Source organism: Perissodus microlepis, chromosome 13 (assembly GCF_051167445.1).
Source record: "Perissodus microlepis isolate ML-2025 ecotype Zambia chromosome 13, ASM5116744v1, whole genome shotgun sequence".
Taxonomy (NCBI): Eukaryota; Metazoa; Chordata; class Actinopteri; order Cichliformes; family Cichlidae; genus Perissodus; species Perissodus microlepis.
The window spans coordinates 1,543,084-1,560,002 of record NC_140473.1 but is presented as its reverse complement, the minus strand read 5'-3'; the positions used below and the strand labels follow the sequence as shown (position 1 = coordinate 1,560,002).

The 16,919-nt window shown below is 45.6% G+C and overlaps 2 protein-coding genes and 1 pseudogene across 3 annotated transcripts; 1 reads left to right on the top strand and 2 right to left on the bottom strand.

Moving 5' to 3' along the window:
* Positions 1–6,649, bottom strand: tspan14 (tetraspanin 14). 2 transcript variants are annotated; one of them, XM_084949366.1, is made up of 9 exons: positions 6,274–6,649; positions 4,578–4,658; positions 3,966–4,016; positions 3,136–3,282; positions 2,879–3,049; positions 2,637–2,762; positions 2,521–2,568; positions 2,219–2,332; positions 1–773 (listed from the first exon to the last, which is right to left on the bottom strand). In XM_084949366.1, exons 2-9 carry the CDS (start codon positions 4,656–4,658, stop codon positions 708–710), a joined length of 804 nt encoding a protein of 267 aa, XP_084805492.1. In that variant the 5' UTR covers positions 6,274–6,649; the 3' UTR covers positions 1–707. The 2 variants fall into 2 exon arrangements, with proteins under 2 accessions (XP_084805492.1, XP_084805491.1); XM_084949365.1 differs by having other exon boundaries at positions 4,578–4,711; positions 6,274–6,644.
* Positions 6,650–10,944: 4,295 nt separating this feature from the next.
* LOC146374470 (voltage-gated potassium channel regulatory subunit KCNG3-like) lies at positions 10,945–15,169 on the bottom strand. The gene is made up of 2 exons (XM_084949364.1): positions 12,782–15,169; positions 10,945–12,302 (listed from the first exon to the last, which is right to left on the bottom strand). Exons 1-2 carry the CDS (start codon positions 13,348–13,350, stop codon positions 11,657–11,659), a joined length of 1,215 nt encoding a protein of 404 aa, XP_084805490.1. The 5' UTR covers positions 13,351–15,169; the 3' UTR covers positions 10,945–11,656.
* Positions 15,170–15,865: 696 nt separating this feature from the next.
* Positions 15,866–16,919, top strand: LOC146374469 (uncharacterized; annotated as a pseudogene).

The window sequence follows — 16,919 nt, the reverse complement described above, 5'->3', positions numbered from 1 at the left end:
TAAACACAAAACAAATTTTTATTCTGGCAAATACAAAAAGGTAAAAATTCACTTTATTAGACACTACTTCAGAATAAATGCCTTTAAAACAGGAAACAAAAGTAGGAAGTTTCAACAATAAAAGTCCTGAAATCTTTATTTCAACAAAACTTTATGTATTCAAAGCTTGTTAACAGCAGTCCAGTGTTACTAACGGTTGACTTAATCACACGATCACCTTTACAGGAACAGTTTGAATTTAAGGCTTCTTCTTTTGTGGTACTACCCAGGTTTGTCTTCAGCCTTCTGTGATGACATCACATTTGATGTCACAGACCAGAAGTTGTTTATTCAGAAAATTATCAGCTGATTGATGGAGGTTAAGTACTGGTGATCCTCGGACCGCCCGCAGAGAACCTGAACTCTGTTCTAGGAAGCACTAAGCGGTAAAGTCGGTAGGTCAAAGGTCACATTGGTTTCTAAACATTCATCGAAGCAGCCTAGGGTGGAACTTCGTCACATGACCCCGAACAAGCAAAAAAACAAAACAAAACACACAAACAGAAAGTGGCTTCCGTGCTGTTGTACGTTCCCAGTTTACAACAGAATGCCTTGTTTCAGTTACGACGGCAATGACATCAGAGGAGGAAGAGGAAGAAGAAGGCACATCTGAAGAAAGTTGGTCCTGTAACACCTGGTGTAAGCTCCCCGCCCTCCCCTTGCAGGCTTCAGTAGCTGAATTTAACCTTCTCGATGTCGGCGATCAGATTCCTGGCCAGGTAGATCCCCACCATCTGCTCAGAGACACATCAGCAGGTAAGTACTCAGGCAGACAGGTACACAGATAGCACTACTTCAAAGTACCACCAGAGTTCAGATGAGCTGATGAAAGCGCAAGTTGTGCAGGTGAGTTTATAACAGATTATAAACACAGGTGTTGTAAAGAAATACACCTGATGAGGAGTGAATCTAACAGAGTGAGCAGGTGAGAGCAGAGACGGCTGAGTGGACTCTGTGGGATCGTTTACCTGTGACAGCAGAGGTGGGCACAGGTCATTACAAACACCTAACACACACACCTGACAGCTGGAACCACTGGAGAAGCCACATTTCCACCTGTTCCTCTTCTTCTTTATCTAAATACCTGCAGGTAGAATCGCACTCACCTGACCACAACTTTCTAAAGTCCAAAAGTCCTGAGTTAACTGAGAGAACAATTTCAGCTTTTAGACCAACACGAGCTTGTTCTGAATTTGATGGAAGCCACACATCTTTAAAAAGTTCTAAAGAGAAACAGCTGGAGGAACATTTAACAGATAATCAGGATAATTTTCAGCAGGTGGGTCACATGATCGGGTATATAAAGAGCATATTAGAGAGGCAGAGCTTGCCCACTGTGAAAACTACACCTCACTGTGAACATCTAATCATCTACAGAACATGACTTCATCAAAATACCCTGGAGGCCTCCCTGGAGGGATGAGGCTGATGACTGATCCTCAGGCAGCACTGCGTTAAAAACCGACATAATTCTGTGATGGAAACCAGTCACCCTGCACATCTGGAAAGGCTCCATCAGTGCAGAAAGGTACAAACCGGCTCTAGAGCCACATCTGCTCCATCCAGATGTGTTCTTCAGGAAGGCCTTCATGTCCGATCAGGACCATGCTAAACTGCATCTATTCAAGCAGCACGGCTCTGCAGAAGAAGAGTCCGGCTGCTGAACCTGCCCGACTGCAGTCCAGAGCTTTCATACCAACAACAGGACGAAGCAGAGCCAGAGAGACTGCTCAGCTCACAGACCATCACAGACACAGGAAACATGGACCTGTCAAACTTTACCAAATAAATTCTTTACAGATTCAAGACGAGCTCAGATATTGTTGAAACGGTGAAATGATTTTCTCAGTTTGATGGTTTTCTGTTCTTTTGTGAATAAAATAGGAGTTTATGAGGGTTGGGTTGCTCTGTCAGACACCTGAACCACACATATGTGGATATTCGCACAAACAGCAATTTGTGTTTTGGGGCCCTTTGGATCTCGCCAATCTACCTGAAAGCCATCTGTGACACTTCAGAACGTCGAGAAAAACAGCCAGGTGAATGAATCGCCTGCTGCAAACCTCCAAAAGCTGTGAAAGTTGTTCAGGAAGCCTCCAGCAGTGGGAACTTATCAGGTCAAAGTCCTGACGCTGATAAAACCCTGAGCCTTCTCACAGAGTAAAAGATGTTTGCTTACCTGCAGCAGGGAGATGACTACGAAGACGATGGCCACCGTGTACAGGTTTCTCGGCAACCAGTCCTCCAACGCCGCAATGCAGCCTTTGGTGTAGATATGCTTACTCCACTCTGACTGCACAGGAACCCGAGAACATCAGAGAACGTTAGGCTGTGAGGTTCTCAATGGAACACGCAACTTATTTATACAAGTCTATTCCTCTGTCAGCAGCTGGGATGCCACTGTGATGTCACATCAGCCTCATGTTATATCTGCTCACCTGTCCAGCAGGTGTTAAATGACACCACAGGAAGTGACCTCACCTGGTTGCGCCTCACGTCATAGCCACACTGAGTGTTCATCACCAAGTCCTGAAACAGACGGCAGGTTAACGGTTTGATTGCCTGCACCGATCAGAACTGATTATTGATCAACTCACAGCAGGATCTTGGATGCAGCAGGAGAACGGAACGCCGCACTTCTCTCTGCTACGGTTATTCTCGTCGCAGCTGAAGTACACGTTCTGGTTCCAGTCCTGCGGGGTCTGAGCGCCACAGCAGGCATTCTGCGTGAGAATAGTTCCAAAGGTAAGAGCCCAAAGAACTAAAGGCTGAAAGTTCCTCTTTAAAGAAATAGTTCTTAAGGTTTTTTCCCCGGTACTAAAGGGAACAGATGTTTTACCATCCTCTGCACAGAGTCGATGAGGTTCTGCAGGTCGATGTCATCTCTGTACCCCTTGATGTTTGCCAGGAAGAACTCGTTGATCCACGCTCTGACCTGACTTTGGAAAACCACCACCAGCACTGCCGCCGTCAGCTCCAGGAAGAAGATCAAGCCAATCACACCTGAGAACTGATCACAAGAACCACACAGAACATTTCAACATTGAAAATCTGATGCACAGCAGGAAGTTTCCAGCTTAAAATGTGTTCACGTACAAACTTCAGCAGACAGATGTTTTCCCTCAGCGCTCCCACGCAGCCAGCAAACCCCAGGACGAAGGTGATGCCACCAACTGCCAGAACCAACCAAACTGGGTCGAACCCGTGCAGCCGGGTTACCTGGGTTAGGTCCATCAGCACTCCCTGTGAACCAGCAGAGAAAGCCTCATGTAGTCTGCAGCAACCATCACAGCAAAGTGGTTTCAGCTGACCGTGGTGAAATCGTTTTTGTTTTGTTTTTTTTCCAAACTACGAATCAAATTTGGTGCTCCGGCCGAGTTTTGGTCACAGCAGGAAAAGGTTTATGAAGATGGCTGTTTTGGAGACATGGCTACTGAACTTGTGGAACATAAACATCTAAATCAGGGCCTCGAGGGCCGGTGTCCTGCAGGTTTTAGACATCACCTTCAGTCAACGCATCAAATGACGAATTCATTACCAGGGTTCTGGAGAACTTCAAGACATGCTGAGGAGGTCATTTAGCCATTTGAATCAGCAGACACGTCTAAACCTGCAGGACACTGAGCCTTGAGGCCTGGAGTTCCCCACCCCTGATCTAGATGGAGTCACCTGTTATCACAGGATTGGTCGGCGTGGAAACAGGCAAAACCAACCACCCGACAGCTAAAAGTCAAAGCCGTTGATCAGCTGTTCTTCATATTTGTCATGCCTGAAAGCTTGCAGTTTGAGAAAACAAACTGTGGTCTAAGTCATTTCAGTAGAAACAGCCTAGACTTAAAGTTTTCATGTGTTGATGACTCATCGCGAGACTTACACTTGCTCTCAGCAAGACAAAGACTGAGACCACACCCCTCAGCGTCACTCACCTTCTCGCTCCATGCCCAGAAACCTGCTGCAATGAAGGCGATGCCAGCCAGCTGCAACACAGACACACCAGCAATTAAACAGAGCCACGGAAACAAGACTCAACTGACCAACGTTTAGACCGATCCCACCCAGCTGAATTAATTCCAGATGTTCTACATGTGACCACACAGTGTCTGATTGGTTGGTCTGCTGCAGTCAGCCAAACTCATATAAACATGTCACAGACAGGAAGTGTTGGACAGACTGAACCTCACACAATCTCATCTGTTAACCCCACACGTCCTCTAAACAGGAAGCGAGTGACCTCACTTCCTGTCACCCACGGGCAGACAGGAAACAGAGAGTGTCTAGTTTAGCTCAGTGAAAGTCTGTACAGGAAACAGCACAGACACAGGAAGTCTCTTTAGCTCTGTTCTCTCGTTATTGTTCTGTTCTGGTGTGTGCAGAACCTCTGCTGTAACTGCATGCTGCCAGCAGGGGGCGATGGTCTCCCATGCTCATGTACCTTCTACTACTTCATATTTTTTTTTATGTTTTTGTCATGGAAAACAAACGGCATCATGCCATTGAGGTCAGAGAAGAGGAACAGGTGATAGGTGTGTGAAACTCACCCAGAAGATAATATTGTAGCTGAACATCAGGTATTTGTAGCAGCAGTTGATCTCAGCATTCTCATAGCGATAGTAATACATCTGAGAAAGAATCCACACACGTATAACCAAACAGGAAGTGATGCGCTGAAGTTCTGAGAAAACAGGAAACAGAGTCTGTCGTAGTTTACTCAAACAGAAAACAGTTTCATGTAAGGAGCTCACTGCAGATGCGACATGTGACTGTCAGGTAAACACACCTCAGGTGTACCTACATGAGGTGATGGTTACATCAAAGAATTTAACATCATCAGTCAGAGCGCCACACTGACCCACGCACAGGTGTGCCATCACTGCTATTCACCTGGTCCAGGCTGTGTGGACAGCTGACAGTCAGGTGACGAGTTTTCAGATGTAAGTGGTTAAGGTCAGGGGTCAGAGATATTTTGGCTTAACAGGAAGTTAGATGCTTTCAGAATTAAGGTTTACAACAGTATCAAGATTCTTTATTTGTCACATGCATAGTTATACGAGTACAACACGCAGTGAAATCAATACCAGTGTCACACACAGCTCCCACCCACTAACAGCTGAAGTCGACACAGTTCATCACACTGAACAACACTTTAAGAGGAAGTTCAGATGTCAGTAAAGCTCCCGTTTCAACAACACTGAAGTATTAAACAGTTATCACAAACGTTAACTTGGTCGGCGTACATGTTAGCATTAGCTGTTTAACTGTTAGCAGTGACCCCATAATCACATTGGCCATCTGTTACCATTAACGTAGCAGTTAGCAGACTTATCGCAGCTGAACGGGTCGTGGATGCAATATCGATCCGTGTCAGAGCAGAGCAATGAGGGCAGAGCAGCCAATCAGACGCTTTCAGGCCTGACGAGCAGAGCCAAGAGAGCAGAGCGAGGCTGCAGGCGGACGTGGACTTTTCTATTTTAACATCGTTTATTAAAATGTGTTTGTAGCAGCTGTAAGGCCAGTTTTAAAATGCTCGCAGTCATCAGTTCGATCGTTCACAGTGAGCGCTCTGTTATACATCTTCTTTATTTCAGCACAAATAACGCCGCTCTCCATCCATACTTAACCCTTGCCCATAATGCTCTTCTTCTACAATAAATAAATGATTCGGATGTGTTACGTATTGTATTGTTTGTAAACATTTTAACTTAACCTTAAATACTTCTTGTGTTTAATCCAACGAATAAATTGGAGCTTTTTTTGAGAAACGACGTCTTCGTCGTTACTTGTGTTTCACAGGGCGGGCTGAAGACAGCAGACGCGACCCTCCAATCGGTCTGATTGGATTCGGGTTAAAGTTTATTGATCAGGTCTTTTCACACTGCACTGATAGGGGTTTTATTGATCACAGTCCAATCACACTGAAGTTTAATAAACTGGCAAACTATTCCCTGTCTGGTCTTACTGATCAGTGATGAGTTCCGGTGATGAGTAATTGATCAGTTACTGAGTTCAGCTCAGGCTGACCTGTAATTCCTAATTAATCGATTATCAACCCACGTCAATCCGCAGAGCATCGATTATTGCCCACCATTCGTCAGTTTGCCATCATATTATTGACTGGTCTATTACCCAGTTTTGTTATCGACAAACAGGAAGTTCCTGATGCTAAATGTTAGCACGGAAAAGCTAAGGGAGAGACACAACGTATAAAAGAGGAAGCGAGCTCCTCCCGAAACTCACCTCCGATCACTGACCAATAGATCCTACTCCCGCTCCGATCTCTAATCGATAATTTTTTAACTTTGAGTTGAGAGCCGAACTTCCTTTTCTTCCGCTGTTAACGCACTTCCTCTTCTTCTGTGGTGCAACAGGGGACAGAGTGAATCAGTGACACCTGCTAGAGGAGAAGAGAACTGCAACAACAAACGCCTGAAATCTGCGTTAACGCACCAACTATTAATTTATACTGAGCACTGAAAAGGTTTTACACAACCGCGCAGAGAGCGAGAGAATAGAATAGAAGAGAATATTCCACTAAGGAACTAGAAGTTAATTTAGAAAAGCGACAATTTTACTCAAGAATTAACTAAAATTAAACATTTCAAAATATATACTACACTTAAACTTCCGCCTGGAAATGAACTGAAACTGAATAAGGAAAAACTGAAAGCGTACCAGCCTCATCATCAGCCAGGTTTATAACCACAAAGGAGTCCAAACGAAGAATGAGCTCTGCAAACTAGACAGGAAATCTGAAAAACTCTGCAGGAAGTCTTGAAACTGCAAAAACTGAAGTTGTGATCTCTTCCCCCCAGTTTTAAAAGTGTTGTTGTTGTTGTTTTGCCTCACTACTCCTTATGTTCTTGTGTTTATTTTCAGTCAGACTTTAAAACCACTGAAATGATCACATGACTGGAACAGAAATTAGGTGATAGAGGAGTTTATTGATCGTATAATTATGAATTATTTGAAACACTCGGAACCCCAAAGAGCAGATAAATTTGTTTGTTTGTTTTTACTTGAGGCCCTAATGGATGAATGGGTTGCTAAATTTGGGAAAGAACTGACATGTATGTAAGTGGCATGTATGTTTTGACACCCTGTAGCGTAACCATGACAACAGCCAATCAGAGCTGCCTACTAATGTTTTTCATGGCCACGATTAACTTCCTGTCAGGCTGTCATGGTAATATGTCACATATCACTTATTTAAGGCCTTTGCCTTGCTGTTGCCAAGGAAACAGTGGCCTGGTGCTTTCTGTTGTCATGGTTACCGATGGTCAGCTGTGAGGATCAGCTGCAGTTTTGAAAAAACAATAACACAAACATAAAGCTTACAGCAGTGTGTGTGTGTGTGTTTGTGTTCCTGTCTAGCTATCTTTGTGAGCACCGAAATCTGCATTCTACTATACTTGTGTGAACCAGCAGTCACTTGTGAGCACACACACTGGTCCTTTTTGAGGCTCAAAATGTGGTTTTAGTGTCAGGGTTACAATTAGATTATGGTTAGGTATAGGGTAAGGGTTAGGGTTAGGCATTCATTTTAATGGTTAGGATTAGGGTAAGGGGCTAGGGAAACCATTATGTCAATGAAGGTCCTCACTAAGATAGCTGAACGGGCTTGTGTGTGTGTGTGTGTGTGTGTGTGTGTGTGTGTGTGTGTGATCTCTTACCCTGACATCTCGCTTCAAGCATCCTGTCACCATCTCCATGGCAACAGAGGGAGAACTATGACACGCAGCAGTTTTGGAAGAACAAATGTGTGTAACATTTTAAAAAATCCTCCTGATTTTATTTTGAAAATCTCCTCCTGATCAATATTTCTAATAAACTCTATTTCAGAACCTTTCAGAATCTCAGCAAATAAAAAACGAGTAGAAAATGTGTGTGTGTGTCTTTCAAAGGTGTGTGTGAATAGAAACCTGCGTGCCCAAACTGAAAGCAGGGTGTGTGTGTCTGAGCAGATGTGAAGGTCGTCAGATTAAAAGCGTGTTGAATGAATCAGACATGTTCATCGCCTCCGTGTGTGACATCATCAGTTTTTATTTGAGGGGAAACTCTTGGCTCAACTCCAGACACACCTGAGCTCAGTTAGCCCATTTAACCTCCGGGTGGGCTCAGGCTTTATTTAGCCCTGCACCGTCCCGATGATGATGGTGATGACGTTTGGTTCTTTCTAATGACCCCTGACCCCTCCTGTGGGCCGAATCCCTCAAAGGAGGTGTGAAGTGAGCGACACCTGAGGCTCTCCAGCCTCTCCGGGCTTTTGGACCGTTTTCCAGTCCTGTGGGAATCTTCGTGGCTCTGAGCTGCAGAGATTCGAGGCTGCAGTTCTGCGGATGAAAATGACTGAAAATAGAAGCTGCTGTTCCGCAGAGAGCAGCTGAACTCACTAAGCGTGCTCACTAAGCGTGCTCACTGAGTCATGTCTCCAAACATATGAGCATGCTACACTCACTGCAGCTGCTTCACTGAAATCACTGTGCGTCTAGTAAAAAAACATAAATTTTATCGTTCACAGCTGCTTCTAGGTCTAATTGACAAACTTACTTTGATTCAATAAGCTGATTGAGGTCAAAGTTCAGCAGAGAGGTTGATCTTATTTTAATTTTGTTTTTGTTATTTGATTTTTTGGCAGCTCTTCACCGAACAAGAGCATTTAATGAAGGTTTTAAGTTAATTCATGCTTTGATTTGAAATATAATTGCTTTGTATTTATTAGAATCTTTATTAAGGTGGCTGCAATGAAACCATCCAGGTGTTTTCAGGTGTGTTAGTTCACTGTAGACCAGGTTTGTTCCATCAAGCAGAACTCGGATCTGTTCTTGGTGAATGTTGGACTTTTTCAGGCTTTCTAAGTGCAGCCAAGCGATGGAGGGTGAAGGGGGGAGGGTTTGATGGTCTCAGAATCTCTCTGATGCGGTTCTGTTGGTCCATCAGATGGTGATCTCCAGTAGGCAGTGAGGCGGTACACAGGAATAACAATGAAGTTTCCCGTCCAGGTCAGCACGCCTCCTGGTCTCTAGGAGAGCTGTTTCACATCCAAATGGAGAGACAGAGGTTTGACAGGGAGGCCTGGGAATGTCCTGCTGCTTCCCAGAAGAACTGGAGGAGGGGGCTGGACACCTTTTGGAGGAAGAACACTGAGAGAGTAGTTCTAAAACAGCTGGGTTTATTTGAGGAGTTTCCATCAGGTTTCAGAGCCCATCACAGCACAGAAACAGCTTTAGTGAAGGTTACAGGTGATCTTCTTATGGCCTCTGATCTCCATGCTTGTCCTGATGGACCTCAGCGTAGCGTTTCACAGCTTTCATGTGTTCCAGTTTCATAAAGTTTCATTTTTATCTGAGAAGCTTCTTCAGTTCTAAGACTAAATGGTGGAAAGTCCCAAATATTTAAACCCTAGTGGGAGTGTCCCTTAAGTGGGTTGTTCACCCACTTTTGACCATGTGCCTCACCACATGAGCCAAGGTGTGAAAAAGGTTTCAGGTTAAACTATTGTGAGACCTTGCCCCACCCTATCATGTGACCTACTGATGTCACATGTTTTGAGTGGGCGTTAAGGCGTCTGGGAAGGATCTCAGACTGGATTATAGATGGCAGACAGTTGGTGTCGTAAGCCCCACCCTCTGTTCAAAGATGGTTGTTCACAGTGGACATAGATGCTTCCTTCACTCCATCGGTCTTCTCTGTCCAACATGTGGGCATTCTCAAAGAGTGACCTTTGACCTTTAGATGCAGATGAACAGCTGGCTGTTTGCTGTCTCAGATACTATATCCACTCATGAGAAACTGAAGGGGTTACCACAGACTGGATAAAAAATCTGCAGGAAGTGCTGGTGTTTATTCTCCCCACAGAATCATTTTACATTTGCTGATGTTTCTGCAAAACAAAAGACTGAAAGGTTCCTGTGCCTCGTCTCTATCTGCAGACCCGGCTAATCAATAAGCTGAACTCTGCTCCTGTCTCTGATCAGCCACGTCCTTCAGAGATGCTCGACACGCTGCGTTCCTGTGAGAACTCACACACTCCGTGAATGTTTTCTCTGATTTAAGATTTGGTGTCACACGGCAGGAGGCGATGAACCACGCGTGATTCATCACAAGCTCGCTTTATTGTGACGACCTTCCCGCCTCCTCGCTGCTCTCGTCTCCTTCCAGCTCGCTCGGTTTGTTAACAGATGATTTAGAAAGAGTTTTTTTAAACTCAAAGAGAGGAGCTGATCCAAGGTCAGCTTCAGGCACCGAGGAGATCTCAGCCCAATCAGAATCAACTAATCACCATCAGCACGCCACTTGGCATGTGCGTGCTTGGATTTAAAAACATCAAACTAACGTGATGTGTGACGTCACACACAAAGAACACAAACAAACGTTTGCTGAGAAAAGTTCACAAATGATTTATCATGAGATGGTCTCGGCTGTTCAGCTGCCATGTCACTGATTAGCTCTCACTCTGAGAACACGCCAGGAGAACCCGTCAGACACACACACACCCTCACAGTGTGTGGGTGTGTGTGTGTGTCCCCAGAGGACGGCTCAGCCGGATAGTAAAATCTTGGGTCTCATGAGGCCCACGGTCTGTTGCTCTCACAGTTTGTCAGAAGCTCTGAGTGTGGACTTTCTCATCACTCAGGTGTTTCCAGGTTACTTCGTTCTTTATTTAGCTGAAACCTTCAGCATCTTCTCAGAGTCTCACCTGTAAAATATATGAAGAGGTTTTTTTTATATGTTTCAGCCTTTTGTCTGACCTTCTGACATGGACTCCACCTGTGACGCAGTGGGAGGAGCTTTAATGTCAGGTGTTTTGTGTGAATCCCATTGTAACTCTAATGTGAAAACCTGATTTCATTGTTATTGTATTTTGTGCAACACTGAGACGATGTTTAAATGATGGACAGGTGGAGTCAGTGAGGTTTTCAGGTTTAACCTTTAATGAGCTGATGTGGTTTTCTGATCGAAATCAGGCAACAGAGGTCAGAGTTCATAAACACATGAGCTGCTGCCTAAATGGAGAGTTTGACATCTCTGGAGTAAAGGTCAAAGGTTAAAGGGGTCGCCTGTATAAGTGTACTTTGGTTCAAACCCTGCAGCATTTCACACAGAAGAAGAAGTAGTCAGATACTTCACACTCCGCCCGCTTCTCCATCCGGACATTCAAACCAAATGCTTTCAACACTTCAGCTGACTGGCTCTATGGTCATCATGGAAACAAAGGAGGTGTTCAATTATGCCACAGACCGCCGGGTTGCCTCTCATACCTAACCTGTGGGGGCATCGCATGGTGTGAGTTTATCTCACCACCATTTCACTGTGTGAGCGCATTATTCCCCGACTCTTCTGAGCAACCTAACAGAACCTGACTGTCTGTGAGTTCAGTCCAAGATCGAATCAGGATGAGAAACTATCAAAGTAAAGTCACCTGAGTCCTGTTTGGACTTGAAAACAGCAAATGGAGGGTTGGTTATGTTTCACTACACCCTGTATTCAGCCAATCACACACACTCACTGCGATGGAGGCGTCGGGGGACCTCAAGTTGCTTTTTGATCGGTCCGATCGATTGTATCCTTCTCATTGTGATGGAGCTGATGGCAGCGCCCCTCCTCAGCAGCAGGATGACGGTCAGTTGATGAATTCGCCCGACAGACTGCGGCCGCAGCGAGCTGAACGCATCTTCAGCTCGTGGTAGCACTGGACAAAGCTGTGATAGATGAAAGTGATGGGCAGCGCCAGCAGGACGATGCCGCTCACCACGCAGAGGCCTCCGAGCACGCGCCCCGCCACCGTCATCGGGTACATGTCCCCGTATCCCACTGTGGTCATGGATATGATGACCCACCAGCAGGCAGCGGGGATACTGGCGTAGTCATGGTTTCCAGCCTCCAGGTCAAGGCCGTGCTCTAGCAGCTGAGCCAGCGCACTGAAGATCGCCATGGCAACACAGACAAAGACCAGGAGCATTACCATCTCACGATAGCAGCGACGAAGCGTCAGGCCAAGTGTCTGCAGGCCCATGAAGTGACGCGCCAGCTTGATAACCCAGAAGATCCGCATCATACGAAGGACACGCAGTGTCACACCGGCTCGCTGCAGCTGCGAGTTCTCGCCCGTCAGGCTCGTCATGGCAACAGAGATGTAGTATGGCAGGATGGCCAGAAGGTCAATGATGTTCAGAGGCCGCTGAATGAAGTCCCACTTATCACGAGACACTAGGAAATGGACAATGCACTCTGCCGTGAACCAACCAATGCACACCGCCTCGATGATGCTGCAAGGGAGGGGCCAGAGGGGACAAATGAGAAACCAATGAGATGTTGCTGAAAATTAACAAATCACAGGTGGAGATGTCAGACAATCATTCACAATGGTTTCACACAGAAGGGGAGTTAAGTTATTCATATTAGGTACACTGACAATGATGCAATGGTTAACACATTTGCTTGGTGAGCAAAAGGTTGCTGGTTTGATTCCAGCTGGAGACACAGATCCCTCTGCGGTTGTGTTGGGTAGCACATCTCACAGCCAACTCAAGCATGCAGAGCTACCACTGTGGCAAGAAGCTTTACACACACAGGAGCATGTACACTTTGTGACTTATCAGTCAATTATCAATAATCCGCTGCTGGTCCTGGTTTTGCTCCGAACCGAACCAGTTCTCTACCTGCTGCAGGTACCCGTCAGAACTGGACCGGGTCTGTCAGGGGCTGATTCTGAATAGTGCAGTGTGTGTGTCAGTGTGAGTCCTACCTTTGCTGTTCCAGCGCCGTCCAATCAGGTAAGGTGCTGGCACATAGCATCACCATGGAGATGACTACAAACAGCACTGACACTGAAGCAAGGAGCTGCGCAGCCAACGAGGACGTGGGCTCCTCAAATGTTCTCCTCATCCTCTCCAGCCAAGGATTCTGCGTAATCTCAGGGCCACGTGGCGGCTCCTCCTCCGGGAAGAAGTGCACGAGGGCGTCAGACATGCGGTCGTCCAGAAGACGCTGGCAGCACAGCTGCAGATCGGAGCTCTCCAGGCCCCAGTACAGCATCTCGTTGTAGAAGGAAAGCTCGCACATGTGTGGCACAAAACGCAGTTTCCCGTGCTGCACGTACAGCATGATGAAACTGAAGGCCTCAGAGTGGCGGTCAAAGAAGAACTCATTGCGATCACGATCGTAGTCATCGCAGAGCTCAAGAAGCTCGCTCTCCGACACGCAGCGAAGCAGTCGACTGAGTCTGCTGAGGGGGAGACGCCTCATCAGCTCTGCAGTGTAGGAGAACCTGCGGCCACCAACGTTCAGCGTGCAGAGGCTGCTGCCACATTTCATGTTTTCTCTGCGTGAGGAGGCGTTGCCGCAGTTCGTGCTGGAAACCTTCAGACTCCTGCGAGCGCAGCCAAGATGCTCCAAAGTTTCATGTCAGCAGCCAAAGAGTGCGAGAACGCTGTTGCTTCTCAAGTTTCCTCCTCAGATAAAAATGTCTTTGTAGCTTCAGTGAAAATGGAAGCGTGTCAGGAATGTAAAGAAGATCAAATGAGCAGTGACCCACTTTCATCGATTATTTTTAGTCAAACTCTGAGAAACTGAAAAATTGCCATAGACAGATTTCCTGCTCAGCAGAAATCAGCGAGGATTCTCTTTGACTTCTGCTGCATCTCTGAGAGTGAAGAGCAGCAGCTCACCCTCCTCCTCCTCCTGTCAGAGAGGGGGAGGATCACTCGCTGATCCGAAGAGTCCAAGCCAGAGACACTTTATATCCCCCAAAACCTCCTTCCTGTGCTTCAGCATCTCCTCATCCTCTCCTGTTGATCTTCTTCCTCTTTAGCTGTCCTCATTTTCATCACATATTAAACATTTAATCCTCTTAATCATAATTTAATGTTTCAGTGCGCATCAAAGCATGTGTGCATAATGATTTTATGAACTCAGTAATAACCTGCAGAGCTGTGGAAAGGTTTCCCCCTGCTGGACACAGCTCATCATCATCATCATCATCATCCTCATCATCATCATCGGATTTTGGAGAAAACAAGGAACTACAGCCATGCAACAAAAAAGAATAAAGATTAATAAATGCCTGCACAAGGCTAAGTTGTTCCAAATGTTTTACGAGCTGTAACGGTGAAGGTGCCCTCTGAGCTTACGCTTAGTTTTCGATACACTCAGGAGCAGCTGATCGGCCGACCTGAGAGAACAGGAAGTAATGTGGCACGAGATAATTAGAGCCTTTTAAAGCAATTCCAAAAGTGATCCTAAAATTTATAGGCGGCCAGTGGTTCCAGGTTAAAATGGGAGAAACATGCTCATAATTGTGTGTGCTGGTTCAAAGACATGCAGCAGCATTCTGTACTAACTGAAGATGAGCCACTGAAGAAGCACCAGCCCTCAAGCAAAGTTCATTCCAGTAGTCCAGCAGAATGGTAACAAAGGTGTGGATTACACTCTCAAAGTGCTGCCTGGAAAGAACTGGCTTTATTTTGGCCAGCTGCCTCAACTGGAAATAAAATAATTTTTCCACACTGGTTTGTAATAGTCAGCCTGATGTACTGGGCCAAGGAACAAATATCAACAAGGGTGTCAGAGTGATACCTGCAAACATCATCACTTCAGTCTTTTTCTCATTAAAATTGAAGAGGTTAAGGGCCTGGATGGCCTTTAAGTCTTCAACACACTTGAACAGCAGTCTAGCAGAATATGCTTCCGTCACGACGTAACTCTCTCCAGGTTGTTGGACACAGGTGCTACCAATGATGCCATGATGTACAAAACAACATAAAATAATCAATTTTTTACAGTAAGGCGTTCTCATAAAGCATATTATTCAACAACATAAACATTCACATTTTGACCTTTACAAAATGTTGACACATTCTGTGACTAACATATAAACAGCTCTGTCACAAAAAAACATCTTATTTTTCTAGCAACACATAAAATGCTAATTGCATACCTCAATGGCTGCATTAACGTGAAGGGAGCAATGACACTCACACTCTTTACCCACAGCTGGAAAACTTCGCTGCATGCATCTCCAAATCTCTACCACCCACTGAGAAAGGAAAACATGCTGCCCTCTACCGAGTGTGGCGTGTAACTTAAAATATCGTCAACTGTAAACAGATGAACATTGTTTCCACCAATGTTTGTTTTAAAACCAACAATCTAAACATTACAATCTGATTTTTTAAACATGAAGTTGCTTATTTATTGTAGCTTAAAAACATAAAATTAACTTAAAATGCATAAAGAACCTAGAACTTTTATTATCATTATACAGTTGCTTGCACAGTGAAGTTAGGCAGCAAGATCACAAAGGTCCGAAAGTAAAGAAAACAATATACAAAAAAAGAAAAACAAGCATTACAAGGGTATCGTAATAAAATATAATAAATAATAAATAAGGGTGGAAGGTCATTAAGGACATGGATCATCTGCACATCTGCCGAAATATTGCATAGGAGAAAAAAAAATGGGAGCATAATAAATAGCAGCGACAGAGTGGCTGTATGACTGTATGGGAGAGGTCTGCTCACACTCTTGCATTAAGAGTTCTGACAGCCCACGGGAAGAAGCTGTTCTTTAGTCTGTTGGTTTTGCACCTGATGGATCTGAACCTTTCTCCAGAGGCCAGGATGTTGAAGAGGTGGTGGTCAGGGTGGAGGTGGTCACGAGCTTGGCTACACTTTGGGCCAGCACCTTCCCTGGCTTGCCCGGTACTGGGTTGCCATGCCCCAAACCTCATGAATCCAACATATAACGTTGGAAGAAATCCACAGCAGACCTGACCACGTCTCCATGCTTTCCAGCATACACTTTTATTTTCTGCTTTGGCTCTCGGAGGAGGCGGACACACTTTTTCTCCTCTCCCTTATCTTCCCTGCTTAGTTCTTATGTCCTTGTCTAGTCCCGTGTTTTTTGTATTACTTTCCCTGGAACACTCTCTCACAGTCTGTTTCTAAAACCTAAAAGAGAATTATGGATTTGATCAACTGGTCTCTGAATGCTATTGACACCCTTTTCTCAACGAGAAGTCTGAGCTCGGGAGAGCCCAAGTGCCCTGGAGGGACTTTCCCTGCCGGATACACGATGGACGGGTGGCAGACATGGAGGATCGTGTGCCTGGCGGGATTGTGGATCGAGGACGCTGAAGATATTTACCTATTCGGAACCATGATAACAGGGTTCTTGCTGATCGGAGCTGGCTTGGCTCTGGCTTATCGGAGAATTAAGAAAGTGGAACCGGCTGTTCAAACCCCTCCAAGGCTGCCCGCTGGGATTGAAACGATGGGACGAGGCGCGACTTCTCAGAACGGGCTCACTGAGTGCAGCATGGTTAAGAGCTTGGAGGCGCAGCAGCTGTGAATACTCAGAATAACACCTCTGAGGGTATATTGGATTACATCAAGGAAAAGTCCACTCAGAACAACACCTCTGAGCGGAAGTTGGATTACATCGTGGAACAGCTGACTGCGGTCGTGAGGTCTCAGAATCGGCTCTTTGAGCAAAAGAATGACAACACCACAGAACTGAAGGTTAATAACATCATGGAGAAACTCGCGGATATCCAACGGGAGATTGAGAGACCAGTGTCGGAGTGTTAAAGAACAGCTTGAAATTCTCATGAGTTGTTGCAAAAGAAAAATCACCATCATAATGCGGCTACCCCTTCGGCGCCAGCTGTGGTCTCAAGGCTGGAGCCGAACAACAACACCCTGATAACGACTGTGTTGAGTCTGTTCCTTCCCGTTCCATGCAAGGCCACCTGGGTTGGCTGGAAGACTGTTTACTTAGCCTGGCAGGGCGAAGGACACTGTCTCAGCTGAACTATGGACACACACACACATACATATACTGATAAGCACTCACTGACGCATCACCCTCCCTACCCCGGATCCAAC